This window comes from Hemitrygon akajei, chromosome 19 (assembly GCF_048418815.1).
Source record: "Hemitrygon akajei chromosome 19, sHemAka1.3, whole genome shotgun sequence".
Classification (NCBI taxonomy): domain Eukaryota; kingdom Metazoa; phylum Chordata; class Chondrichthyes; order Myliobatiformes; family Dasyatidae; genus Hemitrygon; species Hemitrygon akajei.
The window spans coordinates 21,757,120-21,775,086 of NC_133142.1; the positions used below are offsets into that span (position 1 = coordinate 21,757,120).

General features: G+C 37.8%; 1 protein-coding gene across 2 annotated transcripts in view; it reads right to left on the reverse strand.

Annotated features, from left to right (window-relative positions):
- Positions 1-17,967, reverse strand: part of LOC140741811 (ERC protein 2) — a 767,514-nt gene that overhangs the window by 148,744 nt on the left and 600,803 nt on the right. For both annotated transcript variants that reach the window (XM_073072223.1, XM_073072222.1), the window contains one exon: positions 17,819-17,947. In XM_073072223.1, the coding sequence (XP_072928324.1) occupies positions 17,819-17,947 (129 nt within the window). The remainder of the gene's footprint in view (positions 1-17,818; positions 17,948-17,967) is intronic.

A 17,967-nucleotide genomic window follows, 5' to 3' on the forward strand; every position in this document is an offset into this window, starting at 1 on the left:
AAAAAAAATCAATGAGGTCATGGGTACAGGTCAATTGGACCTTTTGTAACATTAGGTTTGAGTAGAATATACATGGATGAGCTGAAGTTTATCAAGAGCAGATACGTGGATACTAGGCAACACAGCACTGGAACAGTTGAGGCTGGATATGGAAGGGGAGCTTCCAATGATATCGGCATAAGGTTGAGCTAGATTATACAGCTGGAAGTAAGGGCAGAGTTTCTGAATTGGAGGATACAATTAGGAAGTTCAACTCAATATCAGTAGCTTCAGAGAGATGAAGGAGAATTAGAAGGGAAAATGCAAGATGGTCATTACGTCATTTGCAAATTTGGTTGGAACCTTTTCAACGCTATTACAAGATACTGCTCTGACTAAAGAGACTCAGATTAAAAGCACATTAAAAAAGCACTAACTGGAGAGGAGACAACATCACAAAATTTTGGAGAACTTTAAATAGCTGTAGAAAAGCATCAACTGTGTTTTTCTGAGAAGTGAGTTGATAATCAGGTCCTGTAAGGAAACAGAGCATCACCAAAGGAGACAAACCCAGTTACAAGGATGAATCAAGAAGGAAGATCTCATAAAAGATGTGAGGATATGAGGAGTTAGGCCAGGGAAAAGAAGAGCACAGAAAAATCTTGATTCAAAACTAGAGCACAAGAATCTTGCAGGAGGTTTGATCTCAATAAGGGAAACAATGTGATCTTAGTGACGGAGGTCATGGGATTCACACAGGTTTTGGGCAAAACTACAGGGAAAAAGGGCCAGACGTGTGCAATGATAAATAATGGCAAAAGGAAGACAGAAGGTTAGGATCTTCTGTGGAAGCAGAAAACAAGATAAGATAGCATTTGATAGCACTAAATCACAATTGCAAACATCTTCACATCACTTACTGATGTTAATGAAAATAAATATTCATAGTCTGACAGTTCCAATGTCTAATGATGACAATGCATCTCATTCACAGTATCAATCTTGCTTAAAATAGTAAGTCAGCAAATTTGAAAAAAAGATTGTGGAACCTGGTACAACCAGGATTCCTAGAAGGATTATATAAATGAATTGGCACGCAAGCTTTAATGTCAATAATCTCTTTAAAATTCTGGCCCCGAAGTAAGTGCGATTAAAGTTCTGAACACTTTTTGCATGGATATTACCTCTATACTTAAAATCCTATTTGAGCAATAATCCAAATTTTATGCTTCAACAAAATAATTTTGTATATGCAGTACAACAAACCTGACTATGGCAAGACATTTCATGATTGCGTGCCTGTCCACTAATTCAGGGAGAGATGCTTTTGCAACCTGAAACAGGTTGTTCTTGAAACATTTACCTTCAAAGCTCTCAGGTTGCAAAATAAGTAAACCTACTTTTATGGGGCTGAGGTATTAGTTTGCAAAAGTGAATGGAAACAACAAGAGGACAATAAATTAGTGGTGAGATAGTAGATGAAACAAAGGTTTAGGTCCTGATGAAGGGTCTCAGCCTGAAATGCTATTTATTCTTTTCCATAGATGCTGCCTGACCCTCTGAGTTCCTCCAGAATTTTGTGTGTATTACACCGGATTTCCAACATCTGCAGAATCTCTTGTGTTTAAGAAACAGCAGGATGAATTTAAAGCAAATATGCTCTTACTAAGTAGAAGAGAGGGATTCCCAGTCTGGGCCCCCTTGAATGTCAAGGATCATACAGAGTATGACAAGAGAAAAAATGGAATCTTAAGGCAGATGTCTAGGGATCAACTCTGCAGAAAGTTTAGGGGCAATGTAGAAATGGAAGAATGTTATAGTCCCAAATGATTTTTTTACCTTCAAATGAGAGGAATGATACAATCACTGCAGTTAAGGAAGAATGGTGTGAAATACTGTGAACAAGGAGGGTGAATATTAAGCAAATCCATGTCCTCAGAAGCAGAAAAAAACTGTAATCCTGGTTTTGCTTTTAAGAAAAACAAGGGAGTGATGGCTCTGAACACTCTCCAATTCTCAGCCTAAAGGTGTAAAGTGAAAGAAAATTGTTAAACTGATATTCTTGTTTTAAAGAAAAAGGATCAGAATAAGTAGTTTCAGGCTGAGCACCCTATTTTGGCAGAGGGCTAAATAAAGTTGAGGTAACAAAAATCATTATTTAGAAAAGGCAGAGATGAAGTAAGAACAGTCAGCATGGATTTGCAAAAGACTGACTTGATTGAAAATATTGAGGAAGTCACGAAATTGGATGATGAGAGCAGAAAATTTGTTGTAGTTTACACAAATTAACATCAACAAGATCACAGATGGCATCCGGAGGAAAATGGCACATTGGAACCACAAATGGCCGTGTTCACGTGTTTCCGCAAAGATTATTTGTAGTGATCTTCTGTAATCCCACTATTTCTGTAGTAAATTTATCAATGATTTGCATATAGATGCAGGAACAATGAAACAAATGATACCAAATCGATACTGTCCTTGCTTCACCTGTGCCTTTTCTAAGCAGTTGACAGAAAGAAAGCTGTATGCTGCAGGAAGATACAGCTAATTGGTCACATAGGCAAAATAGTAGCAAATTGAATTCAATGTAGAGAGGCTTATGAACAAGCACAATTAGGCAAACAAGGCAAAAGGAACAGAGAATAAACTTTATAGGCATGTGGGAGTACAGAATAGCAGAAGGCCTTGAAATGCATGCCCACGGATATCTGAAATTAGATAAAGTGGTTAAGGAGAGATACAGCATATTACATTTGTTGTAAAATCGCATGACCTAGGAGGAGGGATGCATAGACCATTTGCTTAGTAAGCTACTGGTAATTTAGGTATATGGTCAGTTAAAGTCATTGCATTATAGACAGAGCAAAATGTGACTGGAGAAAGTGCAAAGCAAATCTATAAGGATTTTATCAAGACTGGTGAACTTCTACGCAGAGAAGTTGATTGGCTGTGCTGAAGGAAGCTTAACAGATGTTCAAAAGGTGTAGATTGGGTGAATATTTCCTTCATCAGCAAGGACAATAATTAAGGAACACATTTTTGAGTAATGTTGGGGAGAAACTAAATACACTAAGACAATGGTTGCGTCTGCAACTGAGTGTCTGAAGAACTGATGTAGTCAGAAACAGCCATTGCATTAAAATATAATTGACGACCATTCAGTATGCCTTAATCAACAGGCTAATAGACAGAGATGAGCAGCTGAAAAAGTCTAAATAGTCCTTTTTTGGCAGCAAGGCTGAATTACCTCCATCTGTGTTGCTGGATCCAACTTTTCAATTGTTATTTTCTTTGCAGCTTAGCAATTAATTGTCTGCTTGCATTTTATATAACTACTCATATACATGTACCAGTTTAGTATGTTTCCTTTGCATTTTTCAGTGTGTCCCCTAGTGGTTACATTTGTATGATTCTGGAAAGCTCTGGTGCTGAATTATTTGAATAGAGGGTTTCTAATTGGTTAACTCTTATCTGCAAATTGAAATGGATTTTTTCTTATCTATGGAGTATACAAATAGATGACCATGAGGCTGCATCATCTTTTGTCTTTGTCTTTTTCTTTTGATTCTCCCTCTCTTCAATAAGTAGACCTCTTTCACTGTCCATTTTCAACTCTCTGTGTTCTACTAACACTTAAAACAATCAACAAGTTTTGTGCCTCTTTCCAGACTTCTGAAAGAACCTCAGATTAACATCAAAATCCAACAATGTCATATTTTTTTTTTACTTTCTTGCCAGTTTCTTATAGTCATAGAGTTATACAGCAAGGAGCGAGGTCCTTCAATCCAACTTCTTCACGTGAACTAAGCTAGTTCCAGTTGTCTGTCCAAATAGATTTTAAATTTTGTAAATGTACCTGCTTCTACCACTTCACCTGGCAGCTCATTCCATATAACCACCACTCCATGTCACAAAGTTGCCTCTCAGATCACTTTTGAATCTTTCCTCTCTCACATTAAACCTATGCCCTCTTGGTTTAGAACCAATACCCCCCACCACCCCAAAAGGCTGTGACTATCTACCATATCTATGCTTCTCATGATTTTATAAGCCTTTCCAAGGCTACCCCTGAGCCAAGGAAAACAGCCCCAGCCTATAGTCTCTCCATATAATTCAAGCAAAATAATTGTTTTTGTATGTTGATTGAGTGTAGGAGTATTTCATAATAAGATCAAAGTGAAGTTGTTCTTTGAAGAATTTAATTTTATGATTATTTCAGCAGAACTCACCTAGCCTTCGAAAAGTATAGGGTTAATAACATGAAGCTTCTAAGTTGCATATTTCAGACAGGAGATTGAAAATACATTTAAGGAATAAGTTTCTAGAGGTGCACAATCCTTGCCTTTGCAAACCTTCACATTACCTACCTATGACCTCTTGGCTTGCAGAAGATGATGGAAATATAAGTTTTCTTTCCTTAAAATCATACAAGACAAATGTGCACAATTCAAATGGGAGTAGGAACAGTGTTCATTTACAGGAAAAGTTTGCACAGTTATGCAAATTGTTGATCATTTGTCAACTGTTCAAATATGAAATATAATCTCAAAAATGTTAAACACACCTTAACGATCCCTGGCCCACCATCTAAAACCAGACACAACACAGACTGTATTAGAGTTTTTCCCTCTTGATAAAAAAATCATCTGAAGAAGCTTAAGTGGCATACAGAATTGTGTACAAAAGGAGCACAAGTGGTTCTCATAGTCCCTCAAGCCTGCCCCACCATTCAAAATAATCATGGCAAATCTGTCCCAAACCTCAGCTCCTCTTCTATGTCACTTCCATATAACTTTCAATTCCCTGATCTTTTGGAAAATTGTCAATCTTCTCTTTCAATATCTTAAGTGGTCGAGTCCCCATAACCCTTCAGGGTTGAGAATTCCAGATGTTAACACACTCCACAAGATGAAGTTCCTGCTGAATGGTCTCGGCCTAAAACGTCAACTATATTTTTTTCCATAGATGCTGCCTGGCCTGCTGAGTTCCTCCAGCATTTTGTGTGACTTGTTGAGATGAAGTTCCTGTGCAGTTTTAAATAATTGCCCCCTTGTCTTGTAACTATACATCTTCATTCAAAGTTCAAAGTAAATTCATTATCAAAGTACATATATGTCATCATATACAACCCTGAGATTCATTTTCTTGCAGGCAATCACAGTAAATACAAGAAACACAATGAAAGACCACAACAATGGACAACAACTAGAGTACAAAAAAAACTGAAAATTTAAAAAAGATGAAACATAGAAAACATACAGCACAATACAGGCCCTTTGGCCCACAAAGCTGTGCCGAACATGTCCCTACCTTAGAACTACCTAGGCTTTACCCTAAGTAACAATAAAGATGACAATAAATAAATAAACAAGCAAACAATAAATATTGAGAACAAGTTGAAGAGTCCTTCAAAAAGAGCTCATAGGTTAAGGCTCTCTTACTCGTAAAAACATCTCAAAATTTACTCTGTCATACTTACTTTGGAGTTTGTACATCTTGATAATATTACCCCTCATTCTTCTAAACACTGTAGTAACTATATCTAACTTCTTTTTATACACATATTGTAGGGCAATCTGCTCATTCCAAGAATTAGCTTAATGAATATCCTTTGGACTGTCTTGAGTGCCAGCACATCTTTTCTTCAATAAGGGACCAGAACCATACACAATACTCCATGTGCTGCCTCACCAACACCCTGTTCAGTTGCAGTTAAACACCAACCGACAAGCAATCAAGAACAATATGCCATTTTATTGTTTAATTGTTTGCTAAATGTTATGCAATTTTTTTGTGTGGATCATGGACAAGGAAACCTATACCCCTCTATACCTCACTCATTTGCAATTTCTCTCCATTAACAGCTGTTTTTTGATTCTTCCTACTGAAATGCATGACTGCACATTTTTTTACATTAAATTCTATATGCCAACTTTTCATTCACTCACTCAAATTATCTATCACAGTTGCAGGGTCCAAGTATCATTATCACAGCATGTCCTGTACAGGTGTCCCCCACCCTTTTACAAAGGTAGAGCGTTCCTATGAAACCTTTCTTAAGCCAAAATGGTGTAAAGTGAAGAACCATTAATTTGTATGGGAAAAAATTTCATAAAAGCAAAAATCCTCTTTGTAATGCGAAAACAGGTTACTACTGTAGGTCTTTTGTAAAAGCGAAGTGGCGTAAAGCGAACATTCGTAAAGCAGGGGACACCTGTACCTATATTCCTGTCATGAACAAACTTGGATACCTTACACATTACTCGTTCCTCCAAGTTATTGATAAAGGCAGTAAATAATTGAGGGCCAAGTAGTAATAGTTGGGGCACCTCACTAATCTCTCTATTCTGGAAAAAAACACTTATGCCAACTCTCTCTCTCCTGTGTAATACAGCAGTCTTCAGTATATCTCAACATGCCTGGCCACCTCACAAAACTGTAAGCTCTACTTTTGTGCACTAGTGTTTTACACGGCCCCTTATCTAATACCTTCTCATCTGAGCAAAAGTAAACATGAGGGGGAGGCCCTGGAATTTCTTTTGCGGCACCAATGAGCACTCCTGTTCTGGATAGTAGACAATAAAAACGTTACATTCCTGGGACACTGCTGTCCCTAAATTCTCTTCTTAGTAGATTTAACGTGAAATGGAAGCCGCAAAGGCAGGTTGTCAAGAATGTAACTGGGCTCCAAAACATGATTTACATATTGAAAAGAGTCTATTCCTGACTTCCAGCGAGCATGCTGTTCACCTAATGAATTTTACAAATTAATTCTGAAATCCATGGAAAGGCATGTGAAAAAGGGATCACTCCTGAGGCATTTTAACTGCATCCTCATGTCAGAAAAAATGTCTAACTCTCTAACATTTTCAAGACTTAATTCACCTGAAGAAAATGCAAATATATATCTATACTTAGTCTGTAACAACATCATTTTATTATTATGCAGTAAACTTATTTTCCATTGGACATTGACACAAGAAAAAAGAACCAAACTCTGTAACTGACACCTCCTGACACAAGAATGGAATTTCACGATCAGATGAGAGCTCAACTATTCATATAACACCAAGATTAAACACCAATTCAAAATAAGTCTCTACAAGAATCTCTGGTTTCACAGACCATAAAAATCCCTGCACAAGCAACATCAAACTGTCAAAACAAATTTGTATTAAAATTCTTGAGGAGTACAGAGACGGATGTCTGTAGTAACCTTAATACTTTTTCTGTTTTCTTTTATTATGATTCAATTTCCAAAAGAGTCAGGAAATTAGAATTAATTTGTGATTTTTGTAATAGTGCAATCTTTATTTTTCATGTGTAGCATTTAAGAATGAACTGTAAGTTATACAACTGCCATATTCCCTGAACGTGGTTCAGTAAAATAACCACTCTACGATTTCAACTTAATTTCCACCTTTTCAAATTAATAGAAAAAACGTTAGGAGATGATGCACATTGATGTTTTTGAATACAGATGTACAAAATTGGTGTAAACATCAACCATGTGTTTAACTGATGGCACATTTAAAAATATAGGTTAACTCAACACATAATTTTAACAGCAAATTTAAGCATTATCATCTTCAGTATCAGGCACTAATTGCTATACGTAGTGGAAAATATACATGCTGTTTTTAATCAAAAACATTACAATAAAAACTCTCCTGATCAAGAAGGATCAAAGGAGTTGGGTACAAATCTATGGGGAAAATAGGTTTTAACTCGATTAGATGAACAATTTGTACCTGGCACGGATCTCCTATGTAAAACTGTCAACTAACTTCCCTGGAATTGGGAATTAAACCTAATTTTCCTTCCTATTCTGAATCTGTTTCCTCACACTATTCCTTTCTAGAAATCCTATTCTGCCATGCAGAATCATCTTTTGAAAATGCAAGAATTTTGCCACCAGGAAATGCCATACAATAATATATTTGGCTAGCAGTGCACTTCTTCATTGGAATGCATGTCATTTAATTATTGCTTTTCCAATGCCTTAAGTATTACTTTTATTCACACTGCTAGAATTACTATAGTGAATACTTTCTCACCTGCATTGCCACAAAATCAGTTTCAAATTCACATTTCTTTAGAAGCAATGTGGAAAGAGAGAGATGGTGACACAGGAACAACAAAGAGAGAACACACACAAAGAAACATTGCACAAAGAGCAGAGTATTTGAGCATTACAGCATCCAGTGCAATCTGATCTGAGAAGAGAAAATCCAGGCTCTCACCCCTCAGAACAAAACTGTAGCTTTGGTTCATGTGTACTGTTACGCCCATATGCCCTCCTCATCATCCTATTGGCCGATGTGTTTGAGGACATGCATGGCAGCATTGGAATGAAACAAAGAGAGGGTTAGTCAGTTTGACACATTAGGACATTTTTATCTCTGTTGGTTGAAAATGTGAGTTTGTTTAAAATAGACAGCCGGCAGCTTCAGCACAAAGATAAACAAACATACAGATTGTCTACCGAGACAATTTCACCCCTTTGGAACCTACTAAACAGAAGCCAAAGCAAAAACAAGCAGAATCCATTTGACTGAAGTACTTACCCAGTAAAAGAGTTTAGAATTTGAAGGATGTTTCTTGATTGTTTAGTAATCCCTGTATACTCTCTAACAAACAATCGGTATGCTCATAAAATCATATCCCAACAAAGGCAAATATTAAGCAGGCTTAGACTATGACATTTCATGATATGCAGTTTAAAAAAATTGTTCTGACACAATTCCTCAGAGTCTAAATAAGAAATTGCAACTCTGAATTAATTCCAGAAACTCTTATTATAAGGAAATGATGGGGGCGGGGGGGGGGGGGCATTAGCTTAATGGATAGACAGAATACACATCATGAATTATTAATCTTTAATTACAGAACACCAACTCTGTTCTAATTCAGTCAACATATGTTTCATCCTGTTTCGATTTGCATTAACTTCATTTAGGTCCATTTTCAATGTCAGGATTTACCTGCTTGCAAAAATGATTATCAGACAGCTTAGAAAAGTATGCAAAAAACAATTAAATATTCTTAGGGATCTACAGTAACTTGAAAATGCATCCTGCAAAACAAGAGATCCTTTTAATTTCTGTTAAATTAATAATGTCCTTTCTTAATCGCTAATATCAGAATATATTGTTCATATAAAATTCAGCGGAGCCAAAAGAAACTTGCATGTCAAAATAATGTCTTAAAATAAATAAAATAACTACATCAATCTTATTCACTCCTACAAACATTGTACATTTTTTTTCATTTAGAAGCTTTAGGCACTTGTGCTCCCATGGCTACCAGGGTCAAAGGTGAATAATATAAGGAAGACATGTAGAAATTTAAATGGATCTTTAGCCATGGATTGGTTAGACCATTGCAACAATGGAGAGATCAATGTGAACACGCAGCTTAACGGATTTGGACTTTCAACAAGCAGCATGTCAAATTGTTGCCTTTAGGTGTAGACTGTGAGACCTATAGCTGTTCTAGTATTTCACTAAAAAAATGAAGATAAACACATACAGATTTAATCACAGCAGCATTAGGTGACGGATGACCCAGCTACGAGCTTCTATGAACTAACTGCAATTACCTTCTTCTGCCACTTAGCAATGGATTGGCAAATTAATCACTTGCTTCTAGTGAAACAAGGAATGCCCATTTCACACTTAAATACCTATCTTGTTACAGCATCAGATCAGTTTGCTTTAATCTCTACTCAGAATGCCACAGATCTACTTTGGGCTTTAGCAATACTGTTCCAAAAGAATATTTTTGCCTTACTTTTGAAAAGTAGAACATTTTAAAAAGAGTGTAAAATAATCTCATTGGGATTTAGTCACTGTGTTGAATATCTTTTCAAAGTAGGCTAGAGAAAAATGAACTAAAGTTGCAATTATTATGGAGAACTACAAATTCTGTAGCCTGCAACCCATCAACCTAAACACCAGAAGAAATAGTAGGTCCCATGAAAGCTCACAAAGCTTTATTTTACAAAGAAGCTGTAATTTTCAGATCATTCTCTTCCATTTCCAGTTTTGATCAGCACAAACCATTAAATTCTGAAATAAATTCCACTGTGAGTAATGCAGCATGGCAAGTAAAAATAATTATTGACATTTATAACAAACGATGGAATTAACAATCTAATGGCCTTTGGTCTGATTTTGTTTTAAAAGATTGATCATTTATTCCCATAGTCTCACTGTCAACTCTTGGAACATTTAGAATCAAACTTTATTTACCCGTTTCCCCCCAATTTTGTTCAACGCATTCAAGAAAAATATATAAAACTGATATCTTGTGTGAAATATATAAATGAAATCACAAGTTCTTTGGTTCCATCATAGCTTGAAGATTAAGAAAACACTTTTCTTCATTTCTCTCAAAGTTACTGGGAATAATTTGCTATTAAATGTTATTTTTGAATTAGGATCTTCATATTCTTTATGCTGAGGGCCTAGAAATTATGAAGAAATGAAAATTGGATGTTCAGAATGGGATATCTTTAAAGGGCAGTGCACCTAAATGTAAGATAAAAGCATAATCATAAAGGTGTCTGCACTACAATTTTCAGCTAACAGAGCTACATTATTGCTCTTATTAACTTTTGCAATTGCCTATTGGATGTTTGCAGAGGACAGCTAATTTCCTATGTTATTACAGAATTCACTTTATAAAGTTTGATAGAGTGTCTGCAGACTGGGCAATATAAGAATATGGCATTGCATTGGACTGGTATCATGCTACACTTCATTCAAGTGGAATGATAATAAGAAAAGGTTCCACACATGATGGTTTAGTGCACCCGGGAATCAGACTGAAATATGACCCCTAACTACACACTGTAATCTTTCTATGTAAGTACCATCTGGAAAGAAATGTGAAGGTGATAATGGTAGCTTCAAATATTCTAGTTCTGCTTGTTACCTGAATACAGATCAAGCTGGAGTGGTGTTACAAAATATTAGGAAGGTGTGATTGTCTTCTTGAATTTGTTCAGGAGAACGTTTTGCAACTGGTATGTTGTAGTATCATGCAATAAGGCCATACTAGATTTAGAATTGAATAATGAGACAAATTTATTTAACAGCCTACCAACTGTGAACATTAGTGTAGCACAGGGACAACTGGTGGAACTGCTTCCTTACAGTGTGACACAGGTTCAATCCCGACCTTGGTTTGCTGCTCACGAAGTTTGCATATTCTCCCTGTGAGCATGTGAATTTCCTTTGGGTGCTCCAATTTTCTCCTACAGGCAAAAATGTGCAGGCTGGTAGGTTAATTGACCAGTGTAAGTTGCTCCCAGTGTGTAGGTGAGTGGTCACATTTGGGCAAATCTGATGAGATCATGGGGACAATAAAAGATGGGATTAATCTTGTGTAAATAGGTGTTTGATGACCATTATGAACTTGGTGGGCCAAAGGGTTGGATTTCATACTGTATCTTTCTTTGACTTGGACCAATAGCAAACATTACATGCTCAACGTCAAGGCCATTTACAGAAAAGCAAAAAAAAATTATTGTTTGCTAAGATTTAGGTGAATCTAACTTTAAGTATAACAAGACAGGGCTGTTCATGAACAATTAGTCAATAGATGATTTTTTTAAAAAAAATCTCTGAAAGGTGGTGAAATAAACTCTGAAACTGATCCATTATATTGCACAAGGGAGCAAGGACTCATTTTGCCAAAATAAGTCATTAATGATGAAAGAATTCAAGGACAAAATTAAACAAAAAAATTTGAAAGAAAAAGAAATGCAAAGAGCAAACACAGACTTTGGCAGATGGCAAAGAAAACAAACAAAATAAAGGTGTAAAAGTATATGTATGAACTAGATAATGGAAATATAAATATTAATTTGCGTGGGATATCAAAGCCAACAGAGCAAAGATTTTTGACTATATTAGGGAAAAGAGAGGGTTAGGAGCCCCAGGGAGGTCTGCTATCAGTAATTTAAATGAAAATAAGGAAATGATGGACATTTTGCATAATTACTACACCAGACTAAGCAGACTGGGCTTATGTTCTCTTCATTTAAAATAATGAGAGGTGATGTCATTCAAATGTACTAAATTTTTTACATGGCTTGACAGGGTAGTTGCAGATTTGATACAAAATTCCCCCTAGTTGAGGTGTCCAGAACTACAAGTTATTCTCGCAATGAGTTGGCCACTTGGGACAAATGAGAATCTGCTACATCCAGTTGATTGAGGATATTTAGAATTGCCTGTCTAAAGAGGGGTGTTGGAGACTCAGTTTTTGGTCATATTCCAGACTGAGACCTTAAGACTACGAAACATACGAGCAGAATTATGAAATTCGGCCTATTGAGTCCGCGCCACCATTTGACCATGGCTGATTAATTTTTGCTCTCAACCCCAGTATCCTGCCTTCTCCCCTGAACCTTTGATCCCCTTACTAATCAAGAACCTATAAAATCCGCTTTAAATATATCCGATCACTTGACCTCCACAGGTGTTTGTGACAATGAATTCCACAGAATCACTACCTAGTGACTAAAGAAATTCCTCCTCATCTCTGTTCTAAATGCACAGCGGACTGTGCGCTCAGGAAAAAGACTCTCCCACTATTGTAAATATTCTCTGCACACCAACTCCACCTTGGCCTCTTAATATTCGATAGGTTTCAATGACATATCCCCTCAATCTTCCGAACTCCAACGAGTAGAAGTGCTGAGCCATCAAACACTCTTCATACATTAACCCTTTCATTCCTGGGATCATCCTTATCGACTTCTTCTGGATTCTCCCCAATGCCAGCACATTCTTTATTAGACATGGGGCTCAAAACTACTCAGAACAGTCCAAATGTGGTCTGACAAATGCCTTTTAAAGCATTACATTATAAACACAAGAGATTCTGCAGATGTGAAAATCCAGAGTTACACACACAAAATGATGGAGGAACACAGCAGGTCATGCAGCATCTATGGAAATGAATAGATAATTGACATTTTGGGCTGAGACCCCTCATCAGGACTGGAGAGGATGAGGCCAGAATAAGAAGGTGGGGAGGGGAGGGGAGGGTAAGGAGTACAGCTGGAAGGTGATAGGTGAAGCCAGGTGGGGCAGGGGGGGGGGGGGGAAGGAAGTAAGAAGCAGCGAAGTGATAGGTGGAAAAGTTAAACGGCTGGAGAAGAAGGAGAGGACAGGTGGACCTTAGGAGAAAGGGAAGGAGGAAGGTGAAAGGCAGGTGAAGAGGAGAGGTGAGAGGGGAGCCTGAGTGGAGAATGAAATAAGAGGGAAGGAGGAGGGGGACAATTACCAGAAATTAGAGGAATCAATGTTCATGCCATCAGGTTGGAGGAGGCTACCCAGAAGTAAAATGAGATGTTACTCTTTCAACCTGAGAATGACTTCATCGTGACAGTAGACCATGGACCAACATGTTGGATTGGGAGTGGGGATTGGAATTAAAATGGTTGGCTTGTCAAGCAGCTTCACTCTGGTGCTCCTAATACGGCCTCCTCTATATTAGTTAGAACCAACTTCACTCCATCCGATAAGAGCAGGATTTCCCAGCAGATATATCATTTCCATAGCTGCCACCTGACCTGCTGAGTTCCTCCAGCATTTTGCACAGAGTTCATCTTGAGTTGGGCACCATGGTACGGTAGCTCAACGGTTAGTGTTACTACAGCTGAGCGCATCAGAGTCCAATCCCAGCTTCCTCTGTAAGGAATTTGTACGCCCTGCCCATGGAATGTGTGGGTTTCCTCTGGGTGGTCCAGTTCCCTCCCAAAGATGTATCGCTTAGTAGGTTAATTGGTCATTGTAAGTTGTCTGTGATCAGACTAGGGTTAAAATCGAAGGGCCAGAAGGGCCTATTCTGCATTATATCTCTAAATAAAAAACATATAATCGAATGCCTTCCTTACTACCAACCCAACCTTTAGGGAAAGCTATGCATCCTTTGTACCTTTGCACCAATTTCTAAATTCACTCCCCATTTAGAAAATATTGGTAGTAGCTTTTATTCCTACTACCAACGTGCATGACCATACACTTCACTACACCGTATTCCATCTGACACTTTGTTGCCCGTTCTCCTATTCTCTCCAAGTCCTTCTGCAGGCTTCCTGCTTCTTTAACATAGCTCACTCCTCCACCTATCTTTGTATCATCTGCAAAATGGGCCACTAAAGCTCAAATTCTATCATCCAGATCATTAACATATAACCTGAAATGTAGCAGACCCAACACCCACTTCACTAGTCACTGGCAGCCAACCAGAAAAGGCTTCCTTTATTCCCACTCTTTGCCTTCTATCAGTTAGCCAATCTTCTGTCCATGCAAGAGTCTTTCCTGTAATAATGCGGGCTCTTATCTTGTTTAGCAGCCTAGTATGTCAAAGGCCTTCTGAAGAGAAAACAAGTAAACAACGTCCACTGACTCTCCCTTTGTCAATGCTGCCTATTATTTCTTCAAAGAATTCCAACAGATTTGTCAGGTGAGATTTCCCCTTAAGGGAATCATGCTGACTTTGTAGTATTTCATCATAGGCTTCAAGGTATCCCAGAATCTTATTCTTAATAATGGACTTTGACATCTTTCCAACCATCAAAGATCAGGCTAACTGGTCTATGATTTCCTGTCTTTTGCCTCCCTGCTTTCTTAAAGAGTGGAGTGACATTTACAATGTTCCCGTTCCTCAGAACCATTTCAGAATCCAGTGATTATTGAAAGATCGCTACTGATGCCTTCACAATCGATTCAACTATCTCTTTCCAACCCCTGAGGTTTATTCTATCTAGTCATGGTGACTTACCTACTTTCAGATCTTTTAGCTTCCCATGCACTTTCTCCTGAGTAATAGCAACTGAAACTTTTGTATATCTGGCATACTGCTGGTGTCTTCCACATTGAATCCTGATGCAAAATACATTCAGTTCGTCCACCATTTCTTTATCCCACACTACTACCTCTCCAGTGTCTTTTTCGACTGGTCCAACATCCACTCTTACCTCTCTTTTACTCTTTACAGATCTGCAAAAAGTTGATATCCTGTTATATGTTATTGGCTAGCTTACCTTCATATTTCATCTTTTCCCTCCATTATTATTTTTTTAGTTGCCTTCTCTTGGATTTTAAAAAGCTTCCCACCCTCTTTCGCTTTTATGATGTCTTTGACGTCCTTGTCGCTATGGTTGCCTTCTTTTTTTGGAATGAACTGATCCTACATCTTTTGAACTGCTTCCAAAAACTCCAGCCATTGCTCCTCTACCACCATCCTTGTGTGTCCCTTTCAATCAACCTTAGCTACTCTCTCATGCCTCTGGAGTTCCCATGACTCCACTATAATACTAATACATCTGATTTTAGCTTCTCCCTATCAAAATACAGGGTTAATTTTTATCATGCTATGATCACTGCCTCCGAAGGGTTTCATTACTTTAAGCTCTCAAATCAAATCTAGTTCATTACACAACACCCAACTTAGAACTGCTTTTTGCTTGTGGGATCAGCCACAAGCTGCTCTAAAATGCCATCTCATAGGCATCTACAAATTCCTCATAGGCTTTTCACAACCTGATTTTCCAGATCAGCTTGCATATTAAAATACCCCATGGCCATCATAACATTGCCCTTCTTACATGCCTTTTCTACCCCCTATTGTAATTTTTACCCAACATTCTGGTTAATTCCTGGAAGCCTGCAAGTAAGTCCCATCAGGGTCTTTTTACCCTTGCGGTTTCTCAACTCTACTCACAAGGATTCTACTCCTTCTGATCCTACGTCATTTCTTTCTTAGGATTTTTTCATGTTTTGCCAACAAAGCCACCTTACACCTCTTCCCACCTGCATGTCCTTTTGAAACGATGTGTATCCTTGGAAGTTAAGCTCCCAGCTGTGATCTCCTTTCAGTCATGACTCAGTGATGCCTGCAAATTTCTAAATGCACTACAAAATTATTACATTATTATGTATACTGAATTCATTCAAATATAACACCTTCAGCACTGAATTCACCATCCTTTTCAATTTTGTCTCCATGTTACCTGGAATTAAATCTTATTTTTCAGCCTGGAGACTTTCATAACCTCTCCTGCACTCTCCTTTTCTTTTACTCTATCCCTGCTTTTCCAAAGTGTTGAACACCCCCCAACCCAGTAAACCACATCCACAGTCCTAGTTATGCAATGTGCCAGGACCCTGGTCCCAGCATCATTCAGATGGAGTCCATCCCATTGGAACACCTCCCTCCTTCCCAATACCAGTCTCAATGTCCTATGAATTCAAACCCACTTCTCCTAATCCAATCTCTGAGCTACAAATTTCATGCTCTGCTGCATTAACCTGTGCCAATTTGCATATGGCTCAGGTAACAAACCAGAGATTATTGTGCTTTTGGTTTTGTGCTTTAATACTGTCCCTAACTGCTCAAATTCCCTCAGCAGGATCTCTACCTACGCCGTTGGTACCCACATGACCTATGACAACTGGATCATTCTCCTCTGCAGGTCAGTGGAGGTGGGCAGAATTGTGTCTACTCCAAAGAGGAATTAAAGGCATTAACTGAAGTCTAGTCACTACCTTGCCACAATCACTATAAGCATTGCACAGAGTCAAAACACTAAATGGTTTCTGCCGTTTCTTATCCTTTTATATTACACCCTATGTTCCCTTGAGAATATAAAGTTTAAACTCATCAGACTTCAAGAAATACAAATTGGAAGGGACCTCGTACTTAAAAAGTACAGAGCAGTAAACTGCAATCCATCTTTATAAATAAGCGAGAACTGCAGGAATATTATGGGTGATGAGTTTTGGAGGGCAAATTTAGGACAGATGCAAGAAGGATTTTTGAGACCAGGAAATTGGGTTCATCTGGGAAACAAATGGAAGATTGTCGAATTGATATTCTCAATGGATAAGATCGGATAGACTTGAAAGGTGTTCAAACGAGTTTGACACATGAACTCTTGCAACCTATACATTTATTATTCTTCATGCATTGTGTCAACTGAAATATTATCAAAGCCTCTGTACTTGTGAACCAGGGCACATTCTACTGACTACCATAAATATGGTATTGATGGTGCATGATTTAACTTACATTCAAGGCCATTAACTGAAAATCTAACTTGAAATCTGAATAATAGTTGAACAACCAAATTGGAATTAAGCTAATTGCCTTCATTACCCAGGCAGAAGAAGATAACCTTTTCCTAAGTCTTCAGCTACAGGTTAATGGTGACCAATAAAAGAACACTTCACACAAAAGAAAAGGCAAAGACATTTCCACAATATAATTGAAAACATCAGAATCCTGAAAGGAACACATTTTGAAATACATTGGTTTACCAACAAAATGAATACATGTAGCAGCATATTTCACAGAAGCCCATCTTATCAGCAAATAAAACCATTAAATTAGCTAGATATTATAAGTGCTAATCCTTTGAGAAACAATTTTAATATTAAAGTACATGTTTAAAATTCCAGCATGAGCCATGCATAGTAATTGCTTGAGGGATTAGGAACAAATTGTCACTGTAAGCATCAGCAACAGCAAAGTAAGTAAATCATCTTGACAAGTGAGTGTAAATAACATGCAACACAATATTTACATAATAGGGCAACACTAACAAAGACTAGCCTTTCAATTCCTCAAATGTAGCTGCTGGGACTATTCAGATGGAAGACAAGTACAGATAGCAAGCACGCAATAAATTTGCCTTGTTGACTGAAATGAAGAGCACTTAATGATAATGGTTGAGCAGACATCATTTGTGTTTGGCCCTAACTTTTCTAACTTGACTTGGAAGCAAAGTGGAATTTAACATATGGCTGGTACTCACCTGATCAGGAGAGGGCCTGTGGTTACTGTGCTGTGATCTTCCCGGTGAACGATGGTGGTGGTGGTGATGGTGATGGTGGTGATGGTCATCATCATAATTATCCGCCATGAGTTTCATCCGATTTTGTGTCTAAGGAAAGAAAAGGAATT